The sequence below is a fragment of the Mauremys mutica genome, chromosome 14 (genome assembly GCF_020497125.1).
Source record: "Mauremys mutica isolate MM-2020 ecotype Southern chromosome 14, ASM2049712v1, whole genome shotgun sequence".
Classification (NCBI taxonomy): domain Eukaryota; kingdom Metazoa; phylum Chordata; order Testudines; family Geoemydidae; genus Mauremys; species Mauremys mutica.
The window spans coordinates 14,712,837-14,739,380 of NC_059085.1; the positions used below are offsets into that span (position 1 = coordinate 14,712,837).

Sequence of the window (26,544 nt, forward strand, 5' to 3'; positions counted from 1 at the left end):
ATTACTATAGTAGATCACTTAATTTGAGATCTTAACATGATTCAAAAAAAAGATTAAAAATGTATATGGGTAATGAATATCCAAACCAGGAAATAGTAAAAATAATATAAGATCAAGGCTTTGGAAGGGACGAACCCTTAACAATTAACTTTATGGCCCAAAGTTTGTCAACTATTGGGAGTTCATAGATTCCAAGGCCAGCAGGGACCACTGTGATCATCTTGTCCGACTACCTGTGTAACACAGGTCATAGAACTTCGCCAAAATAATTCCTAGAGCATATCTTTTAGAAAAGCATCCAATCTTAATTTAAAAATTTGCCAGTGATAGAGAATCCACCACGAACCTTGATAAATTGTTCCAATGGTTAATTACCCTCACCGTTAAAAATTTACGCCTTCTTTCCAGTCTCAATTTGTGTAGCTTCAACTCCCAGCCACTGGATCATGTTATACATCTTATTCAGCTAAACTGAAGAGAACATTATCAAATATTTGTTCCCCATGTACCTACTTAGGGGTGACTTGATTATAGTCTAACTTCTCTTTGTTACGCTAAATATAATGATAGACTCACAATACTCAATCTAAGGCAGGTTTTCTAATTCTTTAATCATTCTCATGGCTCTTCTCTGAACCCTGTCCAATTTATGAACATCCTTCCTGAATTGTTGATACTGGAACTGGATGTTGTATTCCATCAGCAGCTGCACCGTTGCCAAATATATACATTAAAATAATCTCTTTATTCCTTCTTGAAACTCCCATTTATACACCCAAGGATCACATGAGCCCTTTTGGCCAGAGCATTGCACTGAGAGCTTATGTTCAGCTGATAATACACCAGGAGCCCCCAATTTTTTCTTTCAGTCACTATCTTCCCAAGATGAGTCCCCCATCCTGTAAGTACAGCCTACATTCTTTGTTCTTAGATGTATACACTTACATTTAGCCATATTGAAAACACATTGATTGCTTGCACCCAAACTACGAAGCCTAAAAGAAGGTTTTCCCTGAGGACAGGTTATGCTGCACTTGCTTACTCCGTTTTTTCCTCTGAAGCAGCTGGTACTGAGCAGTGTCGTAGACAAGATATCGCTCTACACCAATATGACAATTTCCATGTTTTTCGCTAAAAAACCTCAAGTGAAAAAAAAAGTCTCAGAAACCCCAATCATCTTTATCAGGTATCAATGCTAAAGCGTAATGCTAATAATTTAAATATCAATATTAACTATTTTACTGTTGACCCTTTTAGCCAGAACATCAGGATATCATCGTTATCTAGAAGTACTTGATGTGGAGGGGCCAGGTGCTGTTGTGAAGGCTACTGGAGAGGGACTAATGAGGAATACAATCCCCCACCTTTCAAGAATAGGGAGGAGATTCTTCCCCTGACCAAAGCTTCTAGTGATGTGCCCTGCACATGAAAAACAAAAACAAAACTTCCACACCATCTTCCTACATGATGAGAGTGCCAACTGCCTCCTCTCCAGCTATCAATATCTCCAGCTTTCTCTTGACAATTTATAATGCATTTTTCATCCAAAAATCTGCAGCACACTGAAAACAGAATTTGGATACATACTGGCACACGCTAAACCAATATAAGCTAGGTTTAAGCCAACCTAAAAGCATATCCATGCAAAGTTGCACAGGTTTAACTAAATATGTATAAAAATCAAACCTTTGTTAAACTGGTGCAATTTTGTGTTCAGACCAGATCTAAAACCTCACGCTCTCTCTCTCTCTCATACACCCTCCCACAACCAATCCCAAAAACCAAATAAAAAACTCCATATAGATCGATAGTGAAGTATAGTTTTAAGAGTACAGCTGCAACATGCTCCCTGCAAAATTAAGTGCAAGTGTCTCACCAAAGGAGCTTTAAAGAGGTTTTTTGGTTAAACCACATGCAGTAAATTTATTCTGGAAATGACAAAGGCATGAATGATTGTGCTTAGGTTCACATCAGAAAGAAAAGATTCTACCCAAATACAGATGGGAAAAGGCCAAGTCACCTGAGAGCAACCAAGGATCCAATAACAGTTTCTAAGTTTCAAGTGAGAGAACCAGTGGTAACAGATAGTGGGCATGTATCCTCAGGTTAACAGGCCAATATGATTGCCACAATTTCTACCATTTTATTCAGATTTTAAAACACTAGCCAGTTCTTGAGGAACACGCCAGTGAAGTTATGACAATTCATCAGATTTTATTTCAAAACACTACTATTCCACTGAAACAATCGGTATTCGTATAGGAACCTACGTTTACTAAATGGGGTGTAAGCGTGGTAAACATAGTTTAGCTGGTTATTTTAATATGGCAACCAAGCCATAAACAGGAATTATGGTAAGTTATTTATTCCTCCTTTATTAAAAGGGCTCTCAAAACAGTCTTTCAAGTTTGTAAAAAAGGGAGAGCCTTTAAGATAAATTCTTTTGATTTACACAGTTTAACTGGAACATACCCATATCAAGCTGAGATTTAAATGGCTGATACTTTGTTTGGAGCAGATAATAAAAATAAAAATCTTGCCATCAGAATGGCCAAAAACAAGAGAATTTCATTGCAGAAACTCCTAAATAAAAATAAAATTTATTCATGTCCTTTCAAAGCATGGAAGTCCATTTAGTGACCCAGCAAAGTGAGACTTCAATTTGTTTAGCTTCCCCACACATTGGAAACAATAAGCCGATTAAACATGCTCATGACAGATGATGCCAAATTTGTCAGAGGCTTAGTTTCCTAGTGACAGGTGGAGTACAGTATGACTAACAAACTACGTGTAAATTGAAGCTATGTACCACTATCTTAAAATCTGGTTAAAAATAATGTATAAATTACACACGTAATGCAGAACCATAAACTTTCCCTCGTATTCACAGAAAATAATCTTAAAAACAAATGGTCTGCTGAATGCTGCGAAGTATGAACTAAAAGCAACTGCACATTAACAAACAAAATGTAAAGACAATTAGAGAGTAGTTTATGTCAGGAACACTTAACACCCTGTGCATCGCATTGATCAAGCATTCACACAGGGTGGTAAAGAGCTAAATAAGGATATGAGCAACAAAAATGTTGATAAGACTATTTAGAATGTGTGTAAAAAGTAATGTACAATACAAATAATACGTATGTAGTACATTGTGGGTGGGGAAGGGTTAGGGGGAGCTGGGCAGAGCACACTTCCCATGCCAAATCAAATATTTTAAACCTTCCTATAGCTCAGTGTTCATCATTCATTGAGTTTGACCGTTAATACAAGTATCAGAGGGGTAGCCGTGTTTGCTGCTTTTACAGATCCAGACTAAGAGTCCTGTGGCACCTTATAGACTAACAGACGTATTGGAGCATGAGCTTTCGTGGGTGAATACCCAGTTCGTCGGATACATGTAGTGGAACATCCTACGAAGTGGGTATTCATCCACGAAAGCTCATGCTCCAATACGTCTGTTAGTCTATAAGGTGCCACAGGACTCTCTGCTGCTTTTACCGTTAATACACAATTTTTCCCAGCACTATATAAAAAGTAAGTACCAGTGAAAAATCAATGTTTTGTTTCACAACAAGTTGATCTCTCTCATCAAATACAACTATTATATTGTAGTTACAGATGGAAGAGATCAACTTGTGAAACAATATTGATTTGCGTTTGTATTAATTTCAACTTAGGGAGGCATAATCAAGTGATCTGAGCTTGAAACTGGGAAACAGGAATGCATAAATTCTAATTCCAATTTTAACAATGACTCTGCGTAAGAGAGTCATTTACTGCTCTGATTAAGATAACTCAAAACAGGAATAATATTCAAGTAGGTTACATAGCTGTTAAGAACAAGATGGTTTCAGCAGTGACCATGAGATGGTTGAGAACATGAGAGGTTGAGTTCAGGATCCTCACAAAAAGAAGAAAGGAGAGTAGCAAAATACAGACTCTGGACTTTAGAAAAGCAGACTTTGACTCCCTTAGGGAGCTGATGGGCAGCATCCCTGGGAGGCTAATATGAAGGGGAAAGAAGTCCAGGAAAGCTGGCTGTATTTTAAAGAAGTCTTATTGTAGGAGCAGGATCAAACCATCCCAATGTGCAGAAACAACAAAAATATGGCAGGCGACCAGCATGGCTTAACAGGGAACTCTTCGGTGAGCTTAAACACAAAAAGGAAGCCTACAAGAAATGGAAACTTGGACAGATGACTAGAGAGGTGTATAAAAATATTGCTGGAGCATGCAGGGGTGTAATCAGGAAGGCCAAAACACAACTGGAATTGCAGCTAGCAAGGAATGTGAAGGGTAACAAGAAGGGTTTCTACATGTATGTTAGCAACAAGAGAAAGATCAGGGAAAGTGTGGGACCCTTAATGAATCGGGGAGGCAACCTAGCGACAGATGATATGGAAAAAACTGAAGTACTCAATGCTTTTTTTGCCTTGGTCTTCCCAGACAAGGTGAATGCCCAAATCTGTTAGTCTTTAAGGTGCCACCAGACTCCTCGTTGTTTTTGTGGCTACAGACTAACATGGCTACCCCTCTGATACTACAGACAAGGTCAGCTCCCACACTGCTGTCCTGGACAACACAGTATGGGGAGGAGGTGAGCAGTTCTCAGTGGTGAAAGAATAGGTTGAGGACTATTTAGAAAAGCTGGACAAGTCCATGGCTCCAGATCTAATGCATCCGAAGGTGCTGAGGAAATTGGCTGATGTGATTGCTGAGCCATTGGCCATTATCTTTGAAAACTCGTGGCGATCAGGGGAAGTCCCTGACAATTGGAAAAAGGCAAATATAGTGCCCATCTTTAAAAAAGGGAAGAAGGAGAATCTGGGGAACTACAGACTGGTCAGCCTCACCTCAGTCCCTGGAAAAATCATGGAGCAGGTCCTCAAGGAAACTATTTTGAAGCACTTGGAGGAGAGGAAGGTGATCAGGAACAGTCAACATGGATTCACCAAGGGCAAGTCATGCCTGACCAACCTGATTGCCTTCTATGATGAGAGAACTGGTTCTGTGGATATGGGGAAAGCAGTGGATGTGATATATCCTGACTTTAGCAAAGCTTTTGATATGGTCTCCCACAGCATTCTTGCCAGCAAGTTAAAAAAAAAAGTATGGATTGGATGAATAGACTATAAGGTGTACTATAAGATAGCTAAAAGAACAGGAGTACTTGTGGCACCTTAGAGACTAACAAATTTATTTGAGCATGAGCTTTCGTGAGCTACAGCTCACTTCTTCGGAAGTAGCTCACGAAAGCTCATGCTCAAATAAATTTGTTAGTCTCTAAGGTGCCACAAGTACTCCTGTTCTTTTTGCGGATTCAGACTAACACGGCTGCTACTCTGAAACCTATAACATAGCTAGATTGTCGGGCTCAACGGGTAGTGATCAACGGCTCAATGTCTAGTTGGCAGCCAGTAGCAAGTGGAGTGCCCCTTTAACATCTTTATTAATGATCTGGATGATGGGATGGATTGCACCCTCAGCAAGTTTGCAGATGACACTAAGCTGGAGGGAGAGGTAGATATGCTGGAAGGTAGGGACAGGGTCCAGAGTGACCTAGACAAATTGGAGGATTGGACAAAAAAAAAATCAAATCTGATGAGGTTCAACAAGGACAAGTGCAGAGTCCTGCACTTAGGACAGAAGAATCCCATATACCGCTACAGGCTGGGGACCAACTGGCTAAGAAGCAGTTCTGCAGAAAAGGACCCAGGGATTACAGTGGATGAGAAGCTGAATATGAGTGTGCCCTTGTTTCCAAGAAGGCTAACGGCATATTGGGCTGCATTAGTAGGAGCATTGCAGATCAAGGGAAGTGATTATTCCCCTCTATTTGGCACTGGTGAGGCCACATCTGGGGTACTGCATCCAGTTTTGGGCCCTCCCCATTACAAAAAAAAAAGTGGACAAATTGGAGACAGTCCTGCAGAGGGCAATGAAAATGATCACGGGGCTGGGGCACTGACTTACAAGGAGAGGCTGAGGGAACTGGTCTTGTTTAGTCTGCAGATGAGAAGAGTGAGGGGGGGATTTGATATCAGCCTTCAACTACCTGAAGGGGGGTTCCAAAGAGGATGGAGCTTGGCTGTTCTCAGTGGTGGCAGATGAGAAAACAAGGAACAATGGTCTCAAGTTGCAGTGGGGGAGGCCTAGGTTGGATATTAAGAAACAATTTCACTAAGAGGGTGGTGAAGCACTGGAATAGGTTACTTAAAGAGGTGGTAGAATCTCCATCCTTAGAGATTTTTAAGGCCTGCCTTTGCAAAGCCCTGGCTGGGATGATTTAGTTGGTTTTGGTCCTGCTTTGAGCAGGGAGTTGGACTAGATGACCTCTTAAGGTCTCTTCCAACCCTAATCTTCTAGGATTCTAAAAAGCATTAAAGAAATAGAAAATTCCTCAACTTATGAAGAGTGAAGTAAAGCAACACCCACTCCACTTTATTGCAAAATGAAAATTCAAAATAAATCAAAGCTAGAATTATATACATGCCCTTGAGTTAAGATTCCAAGGGTGTGACTCTTTAGACATGATCTACGTTAATGCATATATTATAGGTGGCACTGACGGGAGATGGGGCAGGGCAGGAGGATCGCAATTCATGCATGCTCAGAAACGTTAGGTTTTTAGCAGCTAAAAATCTCCCAAGATTCCAGTTTCACTCAGCATGCAAGCGCCAAGTGCTGACCAAATAGTGCATGTACCAGCTCCACAGATCAAGTGAGTATATTACTTTCTAGTGTAGTGCTACACAGGCAAAGAAAGGGTTACTCATCTTGTGCAGTAATTGTGGTTCTTCGAGATGTGTGTTCCCATGCGTGCTCCACTGTAGATGTATCCACATCCCTGCATCTGAGATTGGAGATTTTAGGTAGCAATGCCTGTTTGGCCTGCACACACACACTTCTCCCTGTCTCTTGCCTTGCCTTGAGGATATCGAGTGCTGTGTAGGTAAATCACCCGCAGTTCCTTCTCTACATTTTTGAGGTAGGGGGCAAGACGAAGGGATCTGCTATAGTGCCCTGACTGCTCCGAACACCACCTCACTGAGTGGCAGGGCCACTCTGGAGGGAGCTGCTTCAGCCAGGGTATCAGGCTGTACGTGGACTCCTTTATATCCCTGACTATCAGCCCCAAGTCTGCGCTGCCCCGTTTCAGGAGCTCTTGATGGGCACTGAAGTCATCTGGTGGAAGCGGGTTACTAGGACCTGCAACCGCCTTGACCGGGGACAATGAAGAAGAGGCTAGCACTGTAGGAGGGGTATCTCCTTCCTCCTCCACCTGACCACGTCCATTGGGACCACTTCAGTGACCTTGGTGCTGGGGTTGGTATCAGAGTTGGGGTCCAGTGCCAGTCAGGATGAAACTGGCTCATCTCACTGACACCACTGAGTATGACCACTGAGGAAGGAGGTTCCACTACTGGTGGAAAACCCCACAGGTCCCAATATTGCCACTGTGTCAGCCAATGGCCTAGTGGCTAAGCACCAGCTGCGGAGTTGGAATTTAAGTCTGGTGTGTAAGTCGGGTACCTGTATTTTTTTGGTGGGGCAAAGGATTTCCCTCAAACTCTGAAGAGGACTCTTCCTTTGGAGACCATGGCAGAGCCAGACTTGCTTCCGCCCCCAGGCAGTACTGGGGGGAGGGGTTGGTGACCACTGCAGCGGGGACATGGAGGGCTTTCCTTTGGGATGTGCTGCAACAGTGAGTGCTGTGATGGATCACACCACCCTTTGAACCTTTCTGAGTGCGCCGTCTAAAGTTCCTGCTGATCTTGCACTTCTCCTGAATGTGAGCTTCCCTGAAGAACTTTAGACAGCTTGAAAGCAGGTCACTCACTGGCACAGGCTTGTCGCAGGAGGTACATGGTTTGAAGCCTGAGGACCGGGGCATGCTTTGTCCCTGACGCAATGTTCCTGGATGACTAGGACCACTATATACACTAATACTAACTGATAACTAAAAGGCTAAACTACAAAAACTACATAGATTCTGTAGTGTAATCTAAACCACTAGGAAAGCCTTGCAAGAGCAAGATCATTCCAAGCAATCATCACAGGTGGTAAGATGGAACCGAGAAGGCGCACGCAGATCTCCAGGGGGTGCTAGGGTCAGTCCTATGGATCCCACTAAAGGGAAAATATCTCCAGCAACTGGGCACGTGGTGCACGCACACCTAGCATGGAATGGACATGAGCAAGCACTCGAAGAACCATGTTTGTATTGACCACATGGGAACTATGAGAATAACTTTTGTTCTTTCCTTTCTTATCTTGAGCAGGACCTTCAATATGAGAGAACTGGAGGAAAGGCATAAAGGAGACCTATGTTCCAGTGCAAGAGGAAGGCATCTTCTAACAAGTGATACCCCAGCCTTGCTCTTGAGCAGTTTTAGGAACGTTTCCAGGTTTTGGCCATGGAAAATAAGTATATTTTTGGGACTCCCCAATGTCAAATCATGCTGTGGAGGACCACAACAAGGTCCATTTCCCATTCGTGTCCCTGAGAAAATGTTCTACTGAGAGTGCCCACTGTGGTATTCGGCACCCGACAGTTAACTTCTGATATAATGATGCTGTGCCAAATGCACCAATTCCACAGTTTCATTGCTTCTGCACAAAGGGATGGTGAACTTGCTCCTCCCTGATGGTTTATGTAGAACATACATGCTATGTTGTCTGTCATGACTTTTATGTGTTTGCCATTGATCAATGGTAGGAAATGAGCACAAGCGTTCCAGACCACTCTGAGCTCCAATAGGTTGATATGTAGTGTTGATTCTGTGGGGGACCATTTGCCTTGAACTGTGTGATTGTCTAGGGGAACTCCCAAGCCCAGTAAAGATGCATCTGTTGTCAGTATCAATGTTGGAGGTGGCTGTGTGAAGCGACCCCTGTGCAGACATTTTGCAGATCCTTCCACCATTTGAGAGCCTTTTACTGTTGAGGGCATCAACAGTAGTTTGTTGAGACTATCTGTTTGGTGCTTATCCCATTCATAGCCATATCTGCAGACAATGCACGTGGAGCCTTGCATGACTAGTCACAAAGATGCTCAAGTATTTGCAGGCAATTTCTAGCGGAGGTCTGGGGGCTGGTCTGAATGGTGTCAATCAAGCTGATAAGGGTGTTGAACCTGTGTAGTGGAAGGCAAGCTTTGGCCTTCGCTGCATCAAGATAGGCTCTAATGAATTCTGGATGTTGCACTGGAGTCAGTCGATGTATGTGTGTTCAGTTGTAGTCCCAACGGTGTGAATACATCCAGAGTTTTTTGTGTGGCCAATAGGGTGTCTTGGAAGGATTGTGCCCTGAGTAGGCAGTCATTTATATATGGGTAAATCATAATTTCCCATTTGTGAAAGTGGACCGCTAGCACTGATAGGACCTTGGAGAATACACTGGATCTAGATGATAGGGTGAATTGGAAGTACACTGAATTGAAAATGGTCCTAACCAAAAGTGAACCTGAGGAACTTCTGTGGGATGGCTGAATCGCTATGTGAAAGTGGTTCTTGGCCCTACAAGATGCTTAATCTCCCTGGTCTAGAGATGGAATTATTGCAGTTAGTGTAACCATCTTGAATCTTCATGTCTTTTCGCATTTCTTTAGTGCTCTTAGATCAAGAATGGATCATCTTCTGGTTGGGTGTTTTTTTTGGTATCAGGAAGTATTAGGAGTAGAAACCCTTCCCTCTGTGTTGATTGGGAACTGGTTCTATAGCACTAAGGTCCAGGAGAGGATTTATTTTCTGACATAACAGACTTTTGTGAGAAAGGTCCCTGAAGAGTGGCAGGGAAGGAGAAGGGTAGGAGGGGAGGGAAGGAGGTAAAATGGACTAGATAACCATAGGAGATTATCTCCAGTACCTACTTGTCTGATGTTATGTTTCCCCAGTTTTGTTGAAAAAGAGCAAGGCAGCGTCTGAAGGTATGAAGATAGTTTGAGTTTTCCAGCAATTGATGGTGGGAGTGGTAACTCTGGGCCTTGAGCAATGTCTCAAAACTGATGTTTCAATATTGAGGGCTGTGCAGGTCAAGTTTTGGGCGGCTGCAGTCTTGTTTTTGAAGCCGATGTCTCTTCCGCTGGGGTTCATAATGACTCTAGGTGGAGGGAACTGCACCAGGATCTTTGTAACATTTGCGATTTACTGTATCATCTTTTCTGTGCAGGTATGTAAATCCCCAAGAAGCAGAATGTGGCCCTTGAGTCTTTCAGTATGTGTAGTGAAGAATCCGTCTTCCCTGCAAAGAGAGTTTGGATACCTTGAATGGAAGGTCCTCCACTATGATTTGGACTTCTCTTGGTAAATCAGAAAGGCGAAGCCAGGAAGCTCTCCTCCTCACTACCGCCATTGATATGGAGTGATCAACTGTGTCCATGGCATCTAATGCACTTTGTAGTGCTGTCCTTGCTAGAAACTGGCCCTCAGTGATGATGGCTTGGAACTGCTCTCTGATAATTTGGGAGGTGATCAATAAAGGCATTGAGTTTTCTATAGCTGTTGTGATTATATTTCGCCACCAGGTCCTGGCAATTTGTAATCCTAAACTGCAGTGTTGCTGACTAATATGATTTCTGCCAAATAGGTCCAATATTTTCTAATCCTTGTCATAGGGAGTTGATTTAGCATGGTGCTGTCTTCCACATTCATTTACAGTACCTGCAACAAGCAAATTCAGAAATGGGTAAGAAAAAGAGAAAAAGTCTACATCTTTATAGGGCATAAAATATTTTTTGTCTGCCCTTTTACATGTGGGCATTTTTGAGGCCATCGTTAGCCAGATGATCTTGACTGGGTCTAGTGGTGCCTTGTTGATTGAGAGTGCAATACGTGATGAGGACATGTGGAGAATGTCCAGCAGTTTGTGTTGCGACAACTCTGCTTATTCAAGGGAAGCTGAGGGAGATAGTCTTCCTCTATCCCAATGGGTCCTTGAGGTCCTAGAGGACTGGTGTTTATGAGCTGCCCATGGGTCCCACTATGGCCACTGGGGTGGTGCAAAGGGTATGGGTGGTGATACCCTAGGATGTCCTGCAACTGTACTATTGGTATTGGAGGTTCTGCATGTGGCTATAGGTGAATGGTCCCTTGACCTTGTTCTGGGGAGCTGTGCATTGAGACCAAAGATAAGTTGTCATCATCCTAGCTCTCTGCTTCTTCACTCAATAAAGGTGGAGCAGTTAAAGAGACTGGTGAGGAGTGTTTCAGTACTGTAGGGGATTCCAGAGACCAAAAAGTTGTCGGTAAGGGGATGCCAGTGACGAGTAGTGGAGATTCCAGTGTTCCTGAAACCAACACAGAGAAACAAACAAAATTCCTGCAGGACCGTGGTGGTAATTGATACCGATGAGTCTGTCTTGCCTAGCTTGTCAGTGTTGAGGGAGTCTGGTAACTGAAGACTCTTGTGTGTGATGACCATCCAGAAGAGGGTTCCCTTTAAGTATTGCAGCTTTCTTGTCTCTTGCAGTGCCATTTTAGAAAAGGTGTTACAGTCTTTATTGCCTTTTAATCAGATGGTACTGATGCTGCAGGCTGTGCTCCTCGGGTCTTTAGGCAGTATGGGTACCAGAGAAACCTAGTACCTTATGGGTACCATGCCACAACTCCATCGGTATCAAGGTCACTGACTTTTCTGGGGATCTCTTCTTCCTAGTCAACTGTTCAGCCTGTGGACTTGTACCTCTTTCAAGCTCTTGTGAGAGGAATCCTTATATTTCCTCTTTGACTGCACCATAGTTTGATGTCCATGGACGCTGATGGTCATGTCAGGAATTGTTGCTCCGGGGGAGTCCCAGGACCAGGGTCAGAGGCCAATCTCAGGGGACTCTGTATCATGAGGAGCTTAAGCTTCAGGTCCTGGCTCTTTCTTGCTCATCTTTAATTTCTGACAGAAGGTACACTTCTGTGATGCGTGAGCCTCTCCTAAACAGCAAATTCAGCACAAATGGCCGTCGCTGACTGGGATAGCCTCTCTATAAGAGATACAGCGTTTGAACCTGGGGGAGCCAGGCATACCCCTTCTTGAGGTCATTCCTTAAGATGGGAGAGGACAACAAAATCAAAAAGTACAAGGAGGCAACTATTTTCTAAGTCAGAACAAAAAAGATTTTTTTTATGTATTAAAAAGGAAAAAGGAGACGGGAGTAGTAATAAACTAATAATGGAAACTCTAGTAGATATTCTAAAAATTAAAACAAGGTTTAAAGCTAATTGACTGTCAGATGCTACTTATTGCTCCATTTCAGACCAAGGGTGGTTAAGAAGGAAATGAGGGCAGTTCGCCAGCACAGTGCTAGATAGCCTCGAGACAGGGAGCAAGACAAGGAGAGCACATATATGGGCCAAATGGACACTGCTACCTAGTTTCCAGTCTGAGGCACGGGGAGGCATATACACCTACAGTGGAGCAACCATAGGAACAGTACTCAAAGAAGCATCTGGAATTTTCCTGTAATGGCTGGCCTGGGCACTAGAACTGAGAGCAGGGTGCCTATATCCTAAATGACCTCACTGAGGGAACTCAGGCAGCATGGAGGAGGAAAAAGACATTTAATTCAAATACAGAAGATATAAAAGCCAGACTGGAGGTGAGGCAGGAAAGTAAAAGATTAGGGCAAAGAGCCTTGAGACTGGGAGCCAGTGAAGGAAAAGGGTACATGTGTTTGTGGACAAGAGAGTAATCCAAGTGCAGGCTCACCTGTCAAGTCCCTTCATTGTCACAGTGCCAAAATACTCCCTTTGACACTGTGGTGCAGTTTGATACACAGCAGAATTTCAAATTATGACAGCATAATCCAGCAGTTAAGAGCACAAGAATTAAATTTCAATCCCCATTCTGTCACAGATTTGCTGTCAGTGACCTCTTCATGTCTACACTTAAATTTTGCTGGTATAGCTATTCTAGCAAAACTCCCCTAGAACAGCTGCAATTATAGCAGTACTAAAGTGCTTTTGCTGTTATAGCTTATTCCAGTTCAGTGAGCAAAATAAACCATACAGGCACTAGAGTTTGACAGCACACTGTGTGCAAAAAGCCACCACCCACACCCTTAACTGACAATACATATGTTGGTAAAATTTAAGTGTAGATCTGGCCTAAAGTAGAGGGATGCCACCTCTCTCTTTGTGACTCCCAGGATTAGGTAGCATTTGGAAAGCACTTCACATTTATGTAGTATTTGTAACAAAAGGAAGAATCCAGCAAGAGCTAGTGTAGGGGTCAGGACATTTAGTGTCATTCACTGCTAGCCAAAAGGGGATTGCCACATGATGAACTGCCAGAAGACAGTGAAACCAAAATGTCTACATTTCTGCTTTTCCTGTGGAAATAAGGTTGAGTCAGGCTGCCTTAAAAGTTGCTTTTAGGGCAACAAAAGTGAAGAAGTGGCTGGCACTCTCTCCAAAGGCCACAAGAATTGAGCCGGGAGAGACTTTAGCAAATCTTCTTTTGTCCTCCCCCAGTGGGCCAGAGAAGAGTAAGCAGTTGCGCGTATTAGCTTCCTTCCCCAACAGCAGCAAAATCTGGCTAGTTTACAAGGAGATAAAAAACAAAGCTAAAAATTTGTTTACCGCAAATTTTTGGTCTGTAGTTTACTGCAATAAAAATTAGCAAGCATCTACTTGAAGTACCTCATGGTGTTTTACATAAACAGTGTGATAAAACAAAACCATCAAAGAAATTATAATCCTTGTCATACACCAGTCTTCATGTTACATAAGAACGGCCATACAGGGTCGGACCTTTGGTCCATCTAGCCCAGTATCCTGTCTTCCGACAGTGGCCAATGCCAGATGCCCCAGAGGGAATGTTCAGAAATGTATCCCGGATACTGAGGCAATATAATCCACTAATCAAGTGAAGTTACAGCATTCTTAAGTGTTACTGAAATTAGATCTTAATATGACTGAGTATATGTAATTTATCACGCTGTAATCCTAATTTCCTCCCCCTCACCCCTCAAATTTCCTTTCCAATAGAGTGGAAGAAATTATGCATACTGTCATGAAGCCAATGATAAGTCTATAATATACAACAGAATTCATTATATGCTCTGTAATTGTAGCAACAATTTTACAAGTATAAACATGTATTTAAGAAACTATATTGGAGCAAATGGTATTATACTGAGATGTCCCATCTATTCAGGATCTTAAGACGTTCCACAAAAAAACCAGTAACAGTTTAGAGTACTGCACTGTAAGTATGATCGATTTTCTGTAACAACTTTTATGTAAAAGTTAAAAAACTTCATACCTTCACTACTGGGTGTGCTCCAGTAGATGCTTTTACTGCTCCCCTACTGCCTTCTGTTTCATAATGAGCTCTGTGGTGAGTTTTAGGCTGTACGTCTATTTTCAGTTCACATTGTCCATAATGAGTTGGTAAAGGCCAGTCTAGCGGTGGTAATGAAGATGTGCTGAAAGCAAGACATGCACAATAAATTTAAGTGAACCATGCTACCTGGCCACAGTGTAGAGTCAAAATACCTACAACTACCGCTCACACTCATTTTATACTATATTTACCATTTTGTAATGAAAATAAACAGTTTTACACTTTATTTCAACTTGCAAGTAGTAAAAATTCTGCTTCAAGTATTTATACATGTTTATTCAAAATTAAATTTAAATTTGTTTCTTTGGGGATTAATTATTGGAAGGGGGAGTAGCAGCACTGGTTAAAAGAAAGACAATGCAGGAAGTTGCTCTGAGAGACTCCATACACTACTTTATCTATGACAATAAGTATTCCACAACATACCAGTATTTGTCCTCAAGTAAGATTGCCAACTGAGTTTAAATTATGGTGGTTTTGTGATAATTGAAATTGACAGTCTAATTTCAGTGTAACCTTTCTGCAAGCTTCATTAGCATCCATTCCCCCCTCCTCCTACTCCCCCAAGTGAAAAATTACAAATCTTAAATGTCTGATGTCTCTAAAGTGTTAACTGTTCCAGTTTACTGGTTGCCATTCAAATGAAGGCAGTACCAGGACTCAAGGAAACAAGAGTTGTCCAAGCTTAGTAGAAGGGCTTGGTGCAAAATGGTGCAGGGCTTTTGGATTAAAACAAATATGATCAAGTTATATGATTAGATTAATTATCCTTTATACACAGTAATAAAGTCACTTCAAAACACTGGGGGTGGAGGGTGAGGGGAGGAAGGTGGGGTGGAATAAAATCATCAGTAAGAGGTTGAAAAGTAAGCAACCCATGCCACCCAATTCTACCAGTGAAGATGTAAATCCATTATATTTATCCCTTTAATTAAGATACACATTTATATATAATTCTAATAAGATGACAAGTCAGAACCAATCCAATAAATACCCAGTAGAGCAAAGAATGCAGGAATTTTGAAATTCAGCACAATCCTTTTATTTAACTTAAGTACTTGCAGGAATATGATGTAGTCAAAATGAACTCTGCACCCAGAACAATCATTTGTAATAGCAGTATGGTAACCTTTGAGTCACTATTCTCCTTAAAGGTAAAGCTTAAAAATGTTTCCTTCAAAATTGTTATACTGCCATACTCTGGCTAGGAGGGAAGGCAAAACATGTTAAAAGACCAGTGAATGAATTAAACATTCTAATGAGATGAAACCAATCTCTTTCCCTTTTACAGGAAAAAACTTAACCCACTCCTCAAGTCACGGTGAGATCCACAATCAGCAGCATTCAGAGCTCAGATGAATGGCAAAATCTCTCCTAACCGCAGATCCCTGTTATTTCCAGGGAACTCAGCCAAATCTCATAACATAGCCACAGCTGGGAGGAGACGTGCTAGGATTGAACAAGAAGCATTCCTCCCCACCATACAGCAGGGTAGCACAGTTTTGTCTTTAGCAAGTATCTGAATGAATTTATGCTCACCCTGCCAAGTCGTATGTTCCCCTCTTAATGCACACATCACTGTTCCCAGCTAGGGCACAGAACGGGAGAAGAGAAGGCACCATTAACTGGCCTTCTTTAGAAGAACCCACCACTGCTACCCACCTTCTGTTCCCCTGCTTCAGGAAGTATTTCTACTAGGCACCTCTCCCTCAGGAGGAGAGGAAACAAACTGAAAGGCATATCTAGATCGCCCGGATTGTGGGGGAGGAGGGCAGACAGGTGGTAAGAAACTCCCCTCGAAGAGGCCTGGTTAGTGAAGGAGGAGCAGTCACAAGAGGTGAGCAGGTGGGAGGGATGACTAGTGATGTTAGCATGAAGGAGAAAATGGACAGAGATGCAGTAAACAGGCAGAGATGTGCTGCCTAAATTGCCAAATAAAAACTATCAACTGTAGATTTTGCTATTTACTTATTTAACTGCTATCCTAGTTTCCTCTGACAGAGAAGGAAAAAGTGGGGGTTGAGGTGTTCAGCCTGCAAAAAGGGAAATAAAATGTCAAAATTAAGAAATACAAAAAAAGGTAGGCTTCTTAAAACTGAAGTGCAGGGTCAAAAGAAGAACCACTATAAGAGCTCACTTGCTCCTTAATGTCCCAAAAGTACTTTTTCATTTAACCAACCACTGTTGTCACAAAGGAAGGTGCAGTATTGTGTATGAGAGGTAACAAAAGAGATGGTCTGAGAGAGGACCTAACATATCCACAGTATGAACTACAGAACTACTGACAGACTGACTACTAACAAGTTGCAAGCATTATCAATCTTTTCACTTCAAGTTAATAGCCCAATCCTCCTCCCCAACGGGTCTCCTTCTAGAGGTTTTCATCCCCCCTTCTGCATGATAACTAGTAAGAATATGGCAAAAGCCCCATATTAGGCAGATCCCTATTGCCCCTTGAATTAGAAGTTTTCATATAATAGCACAAATAGGAAAAATATGCTAAACCACAAGTGACACAAATAAAGTTTCAAATTTTGTAGCTTTTTGGAAACTATCAATATCTCATTAAGAGTGACACTGAACAGGTACAAGTAAAATAGCTTGTCATCTTAATAGGTACAGTTTATAAAACTTCTAAAGATTCTTCCTAATGGATCCTATTGTGTTAGATTTTGAGATTATGCTGCATCATATGCTGTTGTTCTTTAGACACAACAAGTTGTAAGGAATGCTAGTTCAATTCAGAAGGCAAACATGGACTAGCTAGTGTAGAGCCAAAATGTTAGGTTGAAAAGCAATCTTCTATTTCCCCCTCTCACTTATTTATGGGATCAAACTTTCATTTACAGAGAGGAGACCAAGACAGAACTAGCTGAAAGTCTATGCTTGAAAATTTAACAGAACCATATTGTAGAACTTATTTCTGAAAGTTAAATAAATAGCTAAATTAATGCTGGCTATTCACAGAATAATTATGATCCCCAAATGGCACAGATGTGCCCTACTCAGATCAGAGCATCTAAGACTAGGTCACCAGGCTAAAGAGATTTTCACTCTACTGAAGAGCACTACGACAGTCCAGACTGAAAGGATAATTTCTTGAATACATTTAATATCTTAGAATAGATCTCCATTGCACATTACTACTATTTACAGATGTTATAAGTATAAATCCTACATGGAGATTGTCCAAGGCATTAATCTCATAGCCAAAATGCACTGCTTCTTCTGAAGTGAAGGGAAAAAATAAACCCGATAGAATGGGGCTCCAGTCAAGGAAGCAGCTGTAAAGCTGAGCATGAAAGAACTAGGTTATTATATTCTATTGATACTAATTCTGTCCATCTACAATCAGTCTGGATTTTCTCATTCAGTGGAGGAGGTTTCCCCCAATTTAGCAACAGAGAAATTGGTTAAAGTATATTTTCAGTCATATTTTTACACATTAGTTCAAATACATTCTTGGCATGTTGTCCAAAAATATTTGAGGGTATGATGGGTTTTGTTAAAATCTAACTGTCTTGATTAGAGTTAGTGGGGTTTGTTGGGTGTTCAGCTCTCTGCAGGGGTCTTCCAGGTGAAGCCACTGTCTTGGGTAATAGTTGCTCCCCAAGAGATCTATCCTTCATACACAACTACCCTACTTACTCATCTGAACTAAAATGAACAAAGTCAGCAAGAAATTAGAGATTATAGTTAGTTATGTAACTAAATTGGTCTATCAAAAAACAAAAGCTCAATATTTGATAGTTTTACTACACATCAAATTTTACAAGAATTTGTAGATCAAACAGAGCAATTATACTAACATCTTCAAAGGACAAGTTCAAATCTATGTGCACATTTGTAGAACACTTTCTCATAAGACATCAGGGTAATGTTACTATGTATCAGATGCTGGAAAATAAATCTAAGGACTCCATCTTTTGATTTAAGAAAGGGTTCAACTGAAAGTATTTTGCCTACTTTATTAGAAGAGATTCTAAACGTTAAATTTAAGCTTTTCACTACAGAAAGCACCTTTAACTTTCCAATATTTCAATCTTTGAGGCAGAATGATCCACTGAAGGTAATTTATTGGCCTTTTGTAAATTATGGTTTTGATTTGAAATTGTGAGAAAGTTCACAATTTGAACGTTAACGTTTGTCTTTAATCCTTATTATATTTCAATGTTTCCAGATGTGGCCAGCAAAACAAAAAATGTTGGAGATTAAAAAGTCAAATAGTTTAAAGAAAAATATGCAAAAAGTAGTGCTACTATGGAAGACTTTTCCCTTCAAAGTTTGAGGTAACTGGTATTAACATTATGTATGTTTACAGGTACAGCTAGAATTTTACTGATAAGGCTATATTACTTTGTATTCAGAAGCCAAAATAAGCAAATGTAGGCTCCAGAATTAATGTGGCCAGCACTCTGTGGTTTTGTCTCTCCCCCTTCCCACCAAGGGTTTTCAAAAGAGGAGTTGGGGGCGGGGGGAGACCACAAGCAGAATCTAATTTTCTGTATTTTTACAATCTTTACTTTTTTGGGTCTGGGAAAAACCAAGGTCTACAGACACTTTTCAAATGTTTCCAGTAAAAGCCCTACTGTCAGTAATTCCAGTGTCTTTAGTAGTCTATGGAGCCTATTCTTTTGTATCAGAATCTCGTCTTGTGGTTCTCAAAAACACAGAGATAGATTTGGAGAACCTACAAATGTTTCACTGGGGTACACTACTATAAAAGTGTGAGCACTTTATGAAAGTAGACTCACAAATAATAAAGCACAATACAACCAAAGGATGTGATAAAAGCATGCATAAGTCCTAGGATCCTGGCAAGAAAGCATAGGTTACAGACTATAAAGATTCTGTAGATGGTAGTGAGACAGTTTCACAATCCGATTAATACAAGCCTCAAAATGAAGCTGAGACTGGGATGACCTCAAGAATATATATAGTACTTCATTGCAGAGCTATCACTAAAAGGAAACTCATAGTAAATCACTGGGGACACCCTTTAAGGTGGACCTAAACAAGAGAAGCTATTATAGTCAACTGAAGAAAAGATGAAGGCACCAGAATGTTAACTGAATAGAGATAACTGTACCTTCAGCAATTATCATCTCAAAGTATGATGGATCCAGGTTGGAATAAAAAAAACCAACCCCAAACAAACAAAGGGCATTACATATCAACCATGGACCACAATTCCAAATGATTATGGGTAACCAAGAAGTCAGTCTATACTGTCTTCACCCCTCAGGCCCACCTTAAGGTGGCACTTTGGTTAAAATTATATGATAGAAGTGACTTTAAAGCCTATCTGACAATTTGACTCCACCTCCTCTGCTCTGTACTGCTTGGGAACAAACTCAGTTTGGAATTTGGGATTGCTTTGGAACAGTGACACTTTCCAGAAAGATCCATGCAGATGGAACTCACAGGCTAATAATAGTCTTCTCTTAGGTGTGCTCCCATCCACCCAAAAAAACCCTCACTGAAGGACATAGATCTTTAGATAGGAGCTTCTTATAGAGTCTTCTCTTCTGCCATCCTCCATTCTGCACTAGCACAGATCTGGGTTCTCTTCTTTGACCCAACGGTAGCAGACACTGGGATCCATGCATTCATTCAACACTGGTGAGTTTTTGAATACAAGTGAGGCTGGAACCAGGGCTTTCTTAATTTTCAATTCCTTTCACCTAAAAATGTTTGTTCCCTTGGCTTCTTCAGTTCCAACCACGAACTCTGTAGGATTAAGAGTAGTGACAGACCTTCCTAAGCATTTAAAACTCCCATCTCCTCTCACCATTTTTCTTGATGTTTAGATCCATAGGTCTATAGGGTCAACCTTTGCTCCATCTGAGGTATGATCTGATGCTCATCCAGTTGCCTTTCCCATCAAATCCAAATCTAAAATGGGAAGAAGGGCTTGTACACTCTAAAAGTTCATATCTACACACCCAAATCTGAAGAGTAAGTATACTGAACACTTCACTTTTCCCCACCTTGAACACTTAATTTAGCAGCAAGGCCATGTTTTAAGTTCAATTCAGTCTGTGTTTCCATTTTACTTTTTCTCATCAAGTGATATTCATAGTAGTTTTCCTCGATCATGCAGCCAGGAGTGCAGTCACCTCTCTTGCAGTAACTTTTGCTTTGTTTAGTAGGATGAAGGTGTGCTCACTACTGGTATTTCTTCCAAATTAGAGTTTTTATTTTAAATTGGAAAGAGTATTAACCAAAAAAAAGTTGGACATAGTTGTGGCATAGTTTAAAACATGAGAGCTCTCTAATCGTAGCCTATCCCAATCTTTTGGACGTTTTTTCCTAGAACTGCTTGTAGGACAAAAATACTAATAAGGCTAATTTTCATTGTGCATTTGGGGTAAAATGGGTAATTTAATTTCATTGCTTCAAGTAATTCTGGAGTATAAAGATAGCGACAGAAATTGTGTGACAGTTCTTCCTGCTGGGTTGTCTTTCGGGTTGATGACAGGCTAAAAAGATCTTTCCCAACCTCCATTTGTACTAATTCTACAGTGATAGGAAGATCTGGGCCACACGTGTACAATTTCAGATCAACCCTCCCATTATTTTAACTAGTAGACCCCATTACTAAATGCATTTTCAGTATTCTAGTACTGTACACTGATTGGTAAAACTTAATATTTTATCACATTAGAGCAAAATATGTAATTGAATCACATGTTCAAATGTGAAAGTCCAGTATTAAACTTATCTGAATTTCTAAAGGTTCGTTAATGGTGTGTAAACATAACATCAATTGTTTAGCTTATTAAAAATGTAATAGGTTCAAAGTTCTCTTGCTTATTTCACTTAAGTGGACACTTATCTTCAAAGTCAGTGATTTGCAAATATATTTTCACAATAAGTTTTGCTAATGCAGCATGTTAGTCTTATTCTTTAAAAAGAATTGGATACCAACATAGCAGAATAAGTTGGTGATATTCCACTCTAGTACTGAACATTTATTTGTCCTCCTTATCTTTAAAATAAAGTTATACTGATCTTTGGAAGATGGAGCTTTGATATACTGTTAAAGTTGGAATACCCGTCTGCCTCCCTCTCAATTTATATTTCTAAGCTACCACTTCTCCTTGGCTATTTGCTGTCAAAGGTTTCACTACAGGCAAGTCAGAATGCCAGAAGCTTAAATTTTCAGTGCTAGCTGTCAGACTTGTTGCAAATAAAAGAGGCCATCAAGTTGCCATCAGGCATTCACCACTAAAACCATGGAGATGCTTGAGCCCCCTACTGCCACCAATCACAAAACTCTGTTTACTTTTCACCAGAGTTAACAAAAAGGTACTGCTTGAGATCCTGCCACTACCTCTCCCTGTGCTTTAAAGTAAATATTACCACATTGAACATGATGGAACATGCAAAAAATGCATGTCAACTTGTTTAAATATAAAATGTACATATTTTTCTAACTCAAGAAAACTGCTACATAAAAATCAACTTACAAATCTCCAAAGCCTCTAAAGATGAAGACAACTTGGAGACTTTTTTTGCACTGCATTGTTTCACTAGATGTGTTAAACAAATTAATGTGTAAAATGTCTGCTTCTTTGGTAAACAGTGTGCACCTTGTCAAAAAATTACTCCAGGGGCTAAAATTTTGGTTTATAGGATACTTTATGCTAAACAGATTGGAGCACAAAGAATTTGCCCTCACAAAAACCAAAACCCACACCCCAACATTCAACATCTCCCAAGGTGGTGCTGCTTGTAGAAGTTGAAGCAACATGCAGTATTAGTTGCATGCAGTTAGATGTTCAAGATAGATAAGTCTAGTAAGGGTCTGTAAGAAGAAATTCTCCTCTTTGATTCACTATGTTTCAGCTTTTACCCTTACTAGGTGCTGCCTTTCGCAGTGAGAACTGTACTCTCCACAACAGCGGATATATATGTTTTAGAGTAAATTAAAGCAATGATAATCTCGCTAAGAAGTATTAAGGTATTTTATAACGATTTTAAAAAACATTAGGAAAAAAGGGTATTATTTAAAATAACTGAAGCTACACGAACAAACTGATGATTATCTCTGAATATACTTTAATACAGCTTACTCTAGGTTTTGAAGCACAATAATGGTTAACCAGTTAACCTATTTATGAGAGAGAATCAGAAAAAGGACAATTGAGAGGCAATTAAATACAAAGAACAGGAAAAGCAAAGCTGTTAGTATGGCAAATTAAAATGTAAGCTGTTGCAACAGCTGGTATTCCTAGCAAGGTACTGTACTGTCCCTGGACCCTGCTGTGGGGACTGAGATCTTTTGGATCAGTCTCTGGCCAATAGACATCTCAAGTTTGAAACAACCTCCTTCCCCAGTCTTTTTTGTCAAGTAAAGGATCTCATTCCCCCCAAGCTAGAAGGCTTCCCCACTATTTGAAGGTCTTCTACTTTACCCCTCATCCTTCCAGCTTCCTGACATTTGTGAAAGAGGGGCAGAGAGGCCACTTCAAGTTAGTTTTTTGGGCCCAAGTGCCTCCCTCTGCTATTGCTCATTATACTTAAGTAAAAACAATTAAAAGTAGTCAGTTCTTGGCAGTTTCAGACTCTATTTTAATTACACAAACCAACAGATTGCCTTAGAAGGCCTAGATATGTATCCTGACTCTACAGCATCCAGTGCCATGTGGATTTTTGTAAAAACCCAGACGAAAGTAACTAGGTCAAAGCATACAACCCTATAAACAGTCCTCCTGAGCAAATCTTAGGAATTTTCTATGGGAGGTATTAATTGGAATACAAAATATACATTCCTTCAGGTCACTTATCACAGACTACCACCGTTGGAGATGATCAGGAAAGTGTATTTATTGGTTTCCATTTTAAAGCTACATCTCTGCAGGTGTCTATTAAGGATTTTGATGTTCAGTACTGCTACTTTACAACCAACTTTCTTGGAATTAAAGAATAAAAAAGGAGTAGAACCTGGAGTGTCTTTCAGGGTGTGGATTAAAAGGGTACTTTAAGGTCTAATGTCTACTGTTTTAACAAATAGAATAGTTACAAAACGGCTGGGTGATTCTTTCTGGTCTGTGTAAAAGCAATTATTTCTTGAGGTCTTTCTGAGGCACACAAGATTGTCCTTTCAAAAGGTCCCCAAACATTTTTCCCTTGCAGCACAATTACAATAGAAGTCTTTCAGCAAAGAACAGTGACGTTGCACTATTGCATCAGAAGCCATGATTCTAGCTGAGAAGATAAAGTCTGCACCCTAAGGGTATGTCTGCTGTGCAACTGGGAAACGTGACTGAAGCATGTGAAGGCATACCTGAGCTAATTTTGATCGAGCTAGCTTGCTAAAAATACCAGTGAAGCCACTAGACCCCATCTAACAGAATAAGTAGGCCACATCTATATTTACTTTCAACATGACAAATGAGATGTGTACACTTTGTGTAAAATTAAAACCCTGTACACTGTCAAAGCATCTGGAATTAGTTATAATGCTAAGTAACAGTATAATATGCAGCTCTTTTGTATATTAAGATATTACAGGCAATTTTGTTACCCTTTTATTAGTACCGCCTTCATTTTGTCCTCCAGAAGGACACCTAAGGTAAATATTACCTATATAAAAACAGCTGAAGGTTTTTTTTGTTTTGCTCCAATGGAATTCCAGGGAGAGGGAGAACATTTACTGATAAACTTCTAGTATGCTTTTCATAGTCATCTTCTGAGGTACTTCATCATTACATGAAGAAACATCTCCTCTCTTGAAATATAGGGAATGTCCGAATATCCCAGCTAGCAACTGCCAACTCTTAAATCCCTTTCTGGAAACTGGGGGGGGGGGGGGAGAAGAGAGCAGAAAACTTGTAGCTTCTGAATATAAAGGAGTGCTTCAAGTCTGGTTGTATTAGAATACTGCTTTAAGAAGCAGTGGGCTGGTCAAGATGACCAGGTGCTGCACCCGAGAAGGAATATCCTAACAGTTAATTGAGAACGCAGTACTGATACTCACTATTTAAGGGAAAATTGAGACTGCAGTGTATTGATCCTTATTGTTTAAGAGGAAATTGGAGGAGGAATAGCAGTTGCCCATTACTGATAAGTGTGTGCTGTTAACATTAAAGCAACCAAATTCACTAGAAGTGGACAGTTCTGAAAGGCAGTTAGTAATCTAGGGAGATTTTTAAAGGCAAAAAGAGCAGTTATGTCCTTTGAAAATTAAGGGAGTTAAGCGCATAACTCACCCTTGTACCTTTAAAAGTTTCCCTGCTAGACATGAAAGCCAGGATTAACACGTGGTCTACTTTTTGGTTATATTTAGATCCTGAATTTGGTTTTCTAGGGACTAACTTTCTATGCTTTAGTGTTAGAGACAAGGTGGACGAGGTTGTCTTTTATTAGGCCAACTTCTCTTGGTGAAAGAGACAAGCTCTCGAGCTCCAGAGGGCTTGAAGAGCAATTCTGTGAAACTCCAAAGCTTGTCTTTTTCACCAAGAGAAGTTGGTCCAATAAAAGACATTATCTCACCCTCTGTGTGTCTCATATATTCTGGGACCAATACAACTACAACAACACTGCAATATACTTTAGTGTTGTAAGTGTTCCCCTTGCTTTATATATACTTCACTAATGTCGACCATGTATTTGCCAACCCTCTCCAAACAAGCTTTTACAAATGGAAAATAGGATTTTAATATCAAGGATAGAGCAAAATGAAATTAGAGTTACTTACCTGTAACTGAAGTTCTTTGAGATGGCTATGCATAGTCACACTTATGGGATACTGTGCCATCTTTGCCCTCTTTTAAGTGTTCTCGCGTACCCACTCTTCTCAGCGTCCCTGACACACTGAGGACCAGGCTATATAGGGGCTGAGCACCGTCCCCACCTCAGTCCCTTTTCACCAAGAAGCCAGACACACAACAGGGACTTTAGAGAGGAGAAGGAGGGTGGAAAGAGTGATAGGCAGCGCCACCTCAAATAACTCTGGTTACAGGTAAGTAACCATCATTTCTTCTTTGAATGGCTCTGCATATTGTCAGTTATGGAAAAGACTGATAAGCAGTGCTGGAGGCAGGAACAGAATCCTAGTTGAATAAAAGCTGAAGCACTGCCTTTCCAATGTCCATTCGAGAAGCAAAATCCAGAGCACAGTGCTTGGTGAAGGTGTGTACTGAAGTTCAACCTGCAGATCTCAGCAACCAGCACCTGCCTCAGACAAGCAAAGGAAGTCGCCACAGCTCCAGTGGAATATGGTTGAACTGAAACAGGTAAAGGAACTTTTGCTAGTGTTAACACTCAGTAACGCATTGTTTAATTCATTAAATAGTATGGGAAGAAACTGTATGCCCTAGGTTGTTGCTTGCATATGAAACAGTCTAGGTGTTTTATGAAAACTTAGTTCTGTCCAAATAATAGGCAACAGCCCTTCTAAGATCCCATCAACGATGACAGATTCTCCTTTATCAATGTGGCTATGGGGGGCAGGGGTGTGTGCGAAATGATCGTTCACAATCAGACACTACGTTGATGAGAATCTGGTCTAAGAATTATCTTCTCCTTATGAAAAATAGTACAAAAGGTGCAGATCAGCCATGAGTGCATTCAGTTCACTCACCTTCCTGGCTGGTGCAGGGCCAATACTGAAGGCCGTTTTGATAAGTGATTAAATGAACACTCAGCCAATGGCTCGAATGGAAATTTTACCAATGTGGTCAAAACCAAAATGAGGACCCAAGAAAGGACAGGCTTTCAAACAGGAGGATATACATTAGATAACCCTTTTATAAACTTTTAAACTGAAATATGAACAAAATGATCTACCATCAACTAAAGTAAGATACGTGGAGATGGCTGACAAGTGGACCTTGAATGGTGAGTCAGACAACCCTTGATTTAAGTATTCCAGAACACAGGAAATGGAAGCTGATCAATCAGAACTCCTTTGTATCCATGCTTGAAATTCGGGCCACTTTAGAAGGCAGCAGTTTCTAGTGGATTGTTTGCTAGAGTTAGCTAGTATATCATGCACAGATGAAGAACATGACTGCTCAAGAATGACAGAATCAAAGTTCAGTGGCCCATGTCGTCAGGTGAAAGGACTGCAGATCTGGGTGAAAAAAACTGTCCCCTTCTTGGAACAGGAGATCTGCAGACAGAGGGAGGCACATAAAGAGTCTGTTGGACAGCTAAAGCAGATTGGGAAATCTCTATGGATGTGGCCAAGCCAGG

The 26,544-nt window shown here is 40.7% G+C and overlaps 1 protein-coding gene across 4 annotated transcripts in view; it reads right to left on the bottom strand.

Moving 5' to 3' along the window:
* NFATC3 (nuclear factor of activated T cells 3) overlaps positions 1 to 26,544 on the bottom strand; it is a 151,149-nt gene that overhangs the window by 68,627 nt on the left and 55,978 nt on the right. For all 4 annotated transcript variants that reach the window (XM_044987265.1, XM_044987267.1, XM_044987266.1 and 1 more), the window contains exon 3: positions 14,260 to 14,422. In XM_044987265.1, the coding sequence (XP_044843200.1) occupies positions 14,260 to 14,422 (163 nt within the window). The remainder of the gene's footprint in view (positions 1 to 14,259; positions 14,423 to 26,544) is intronic.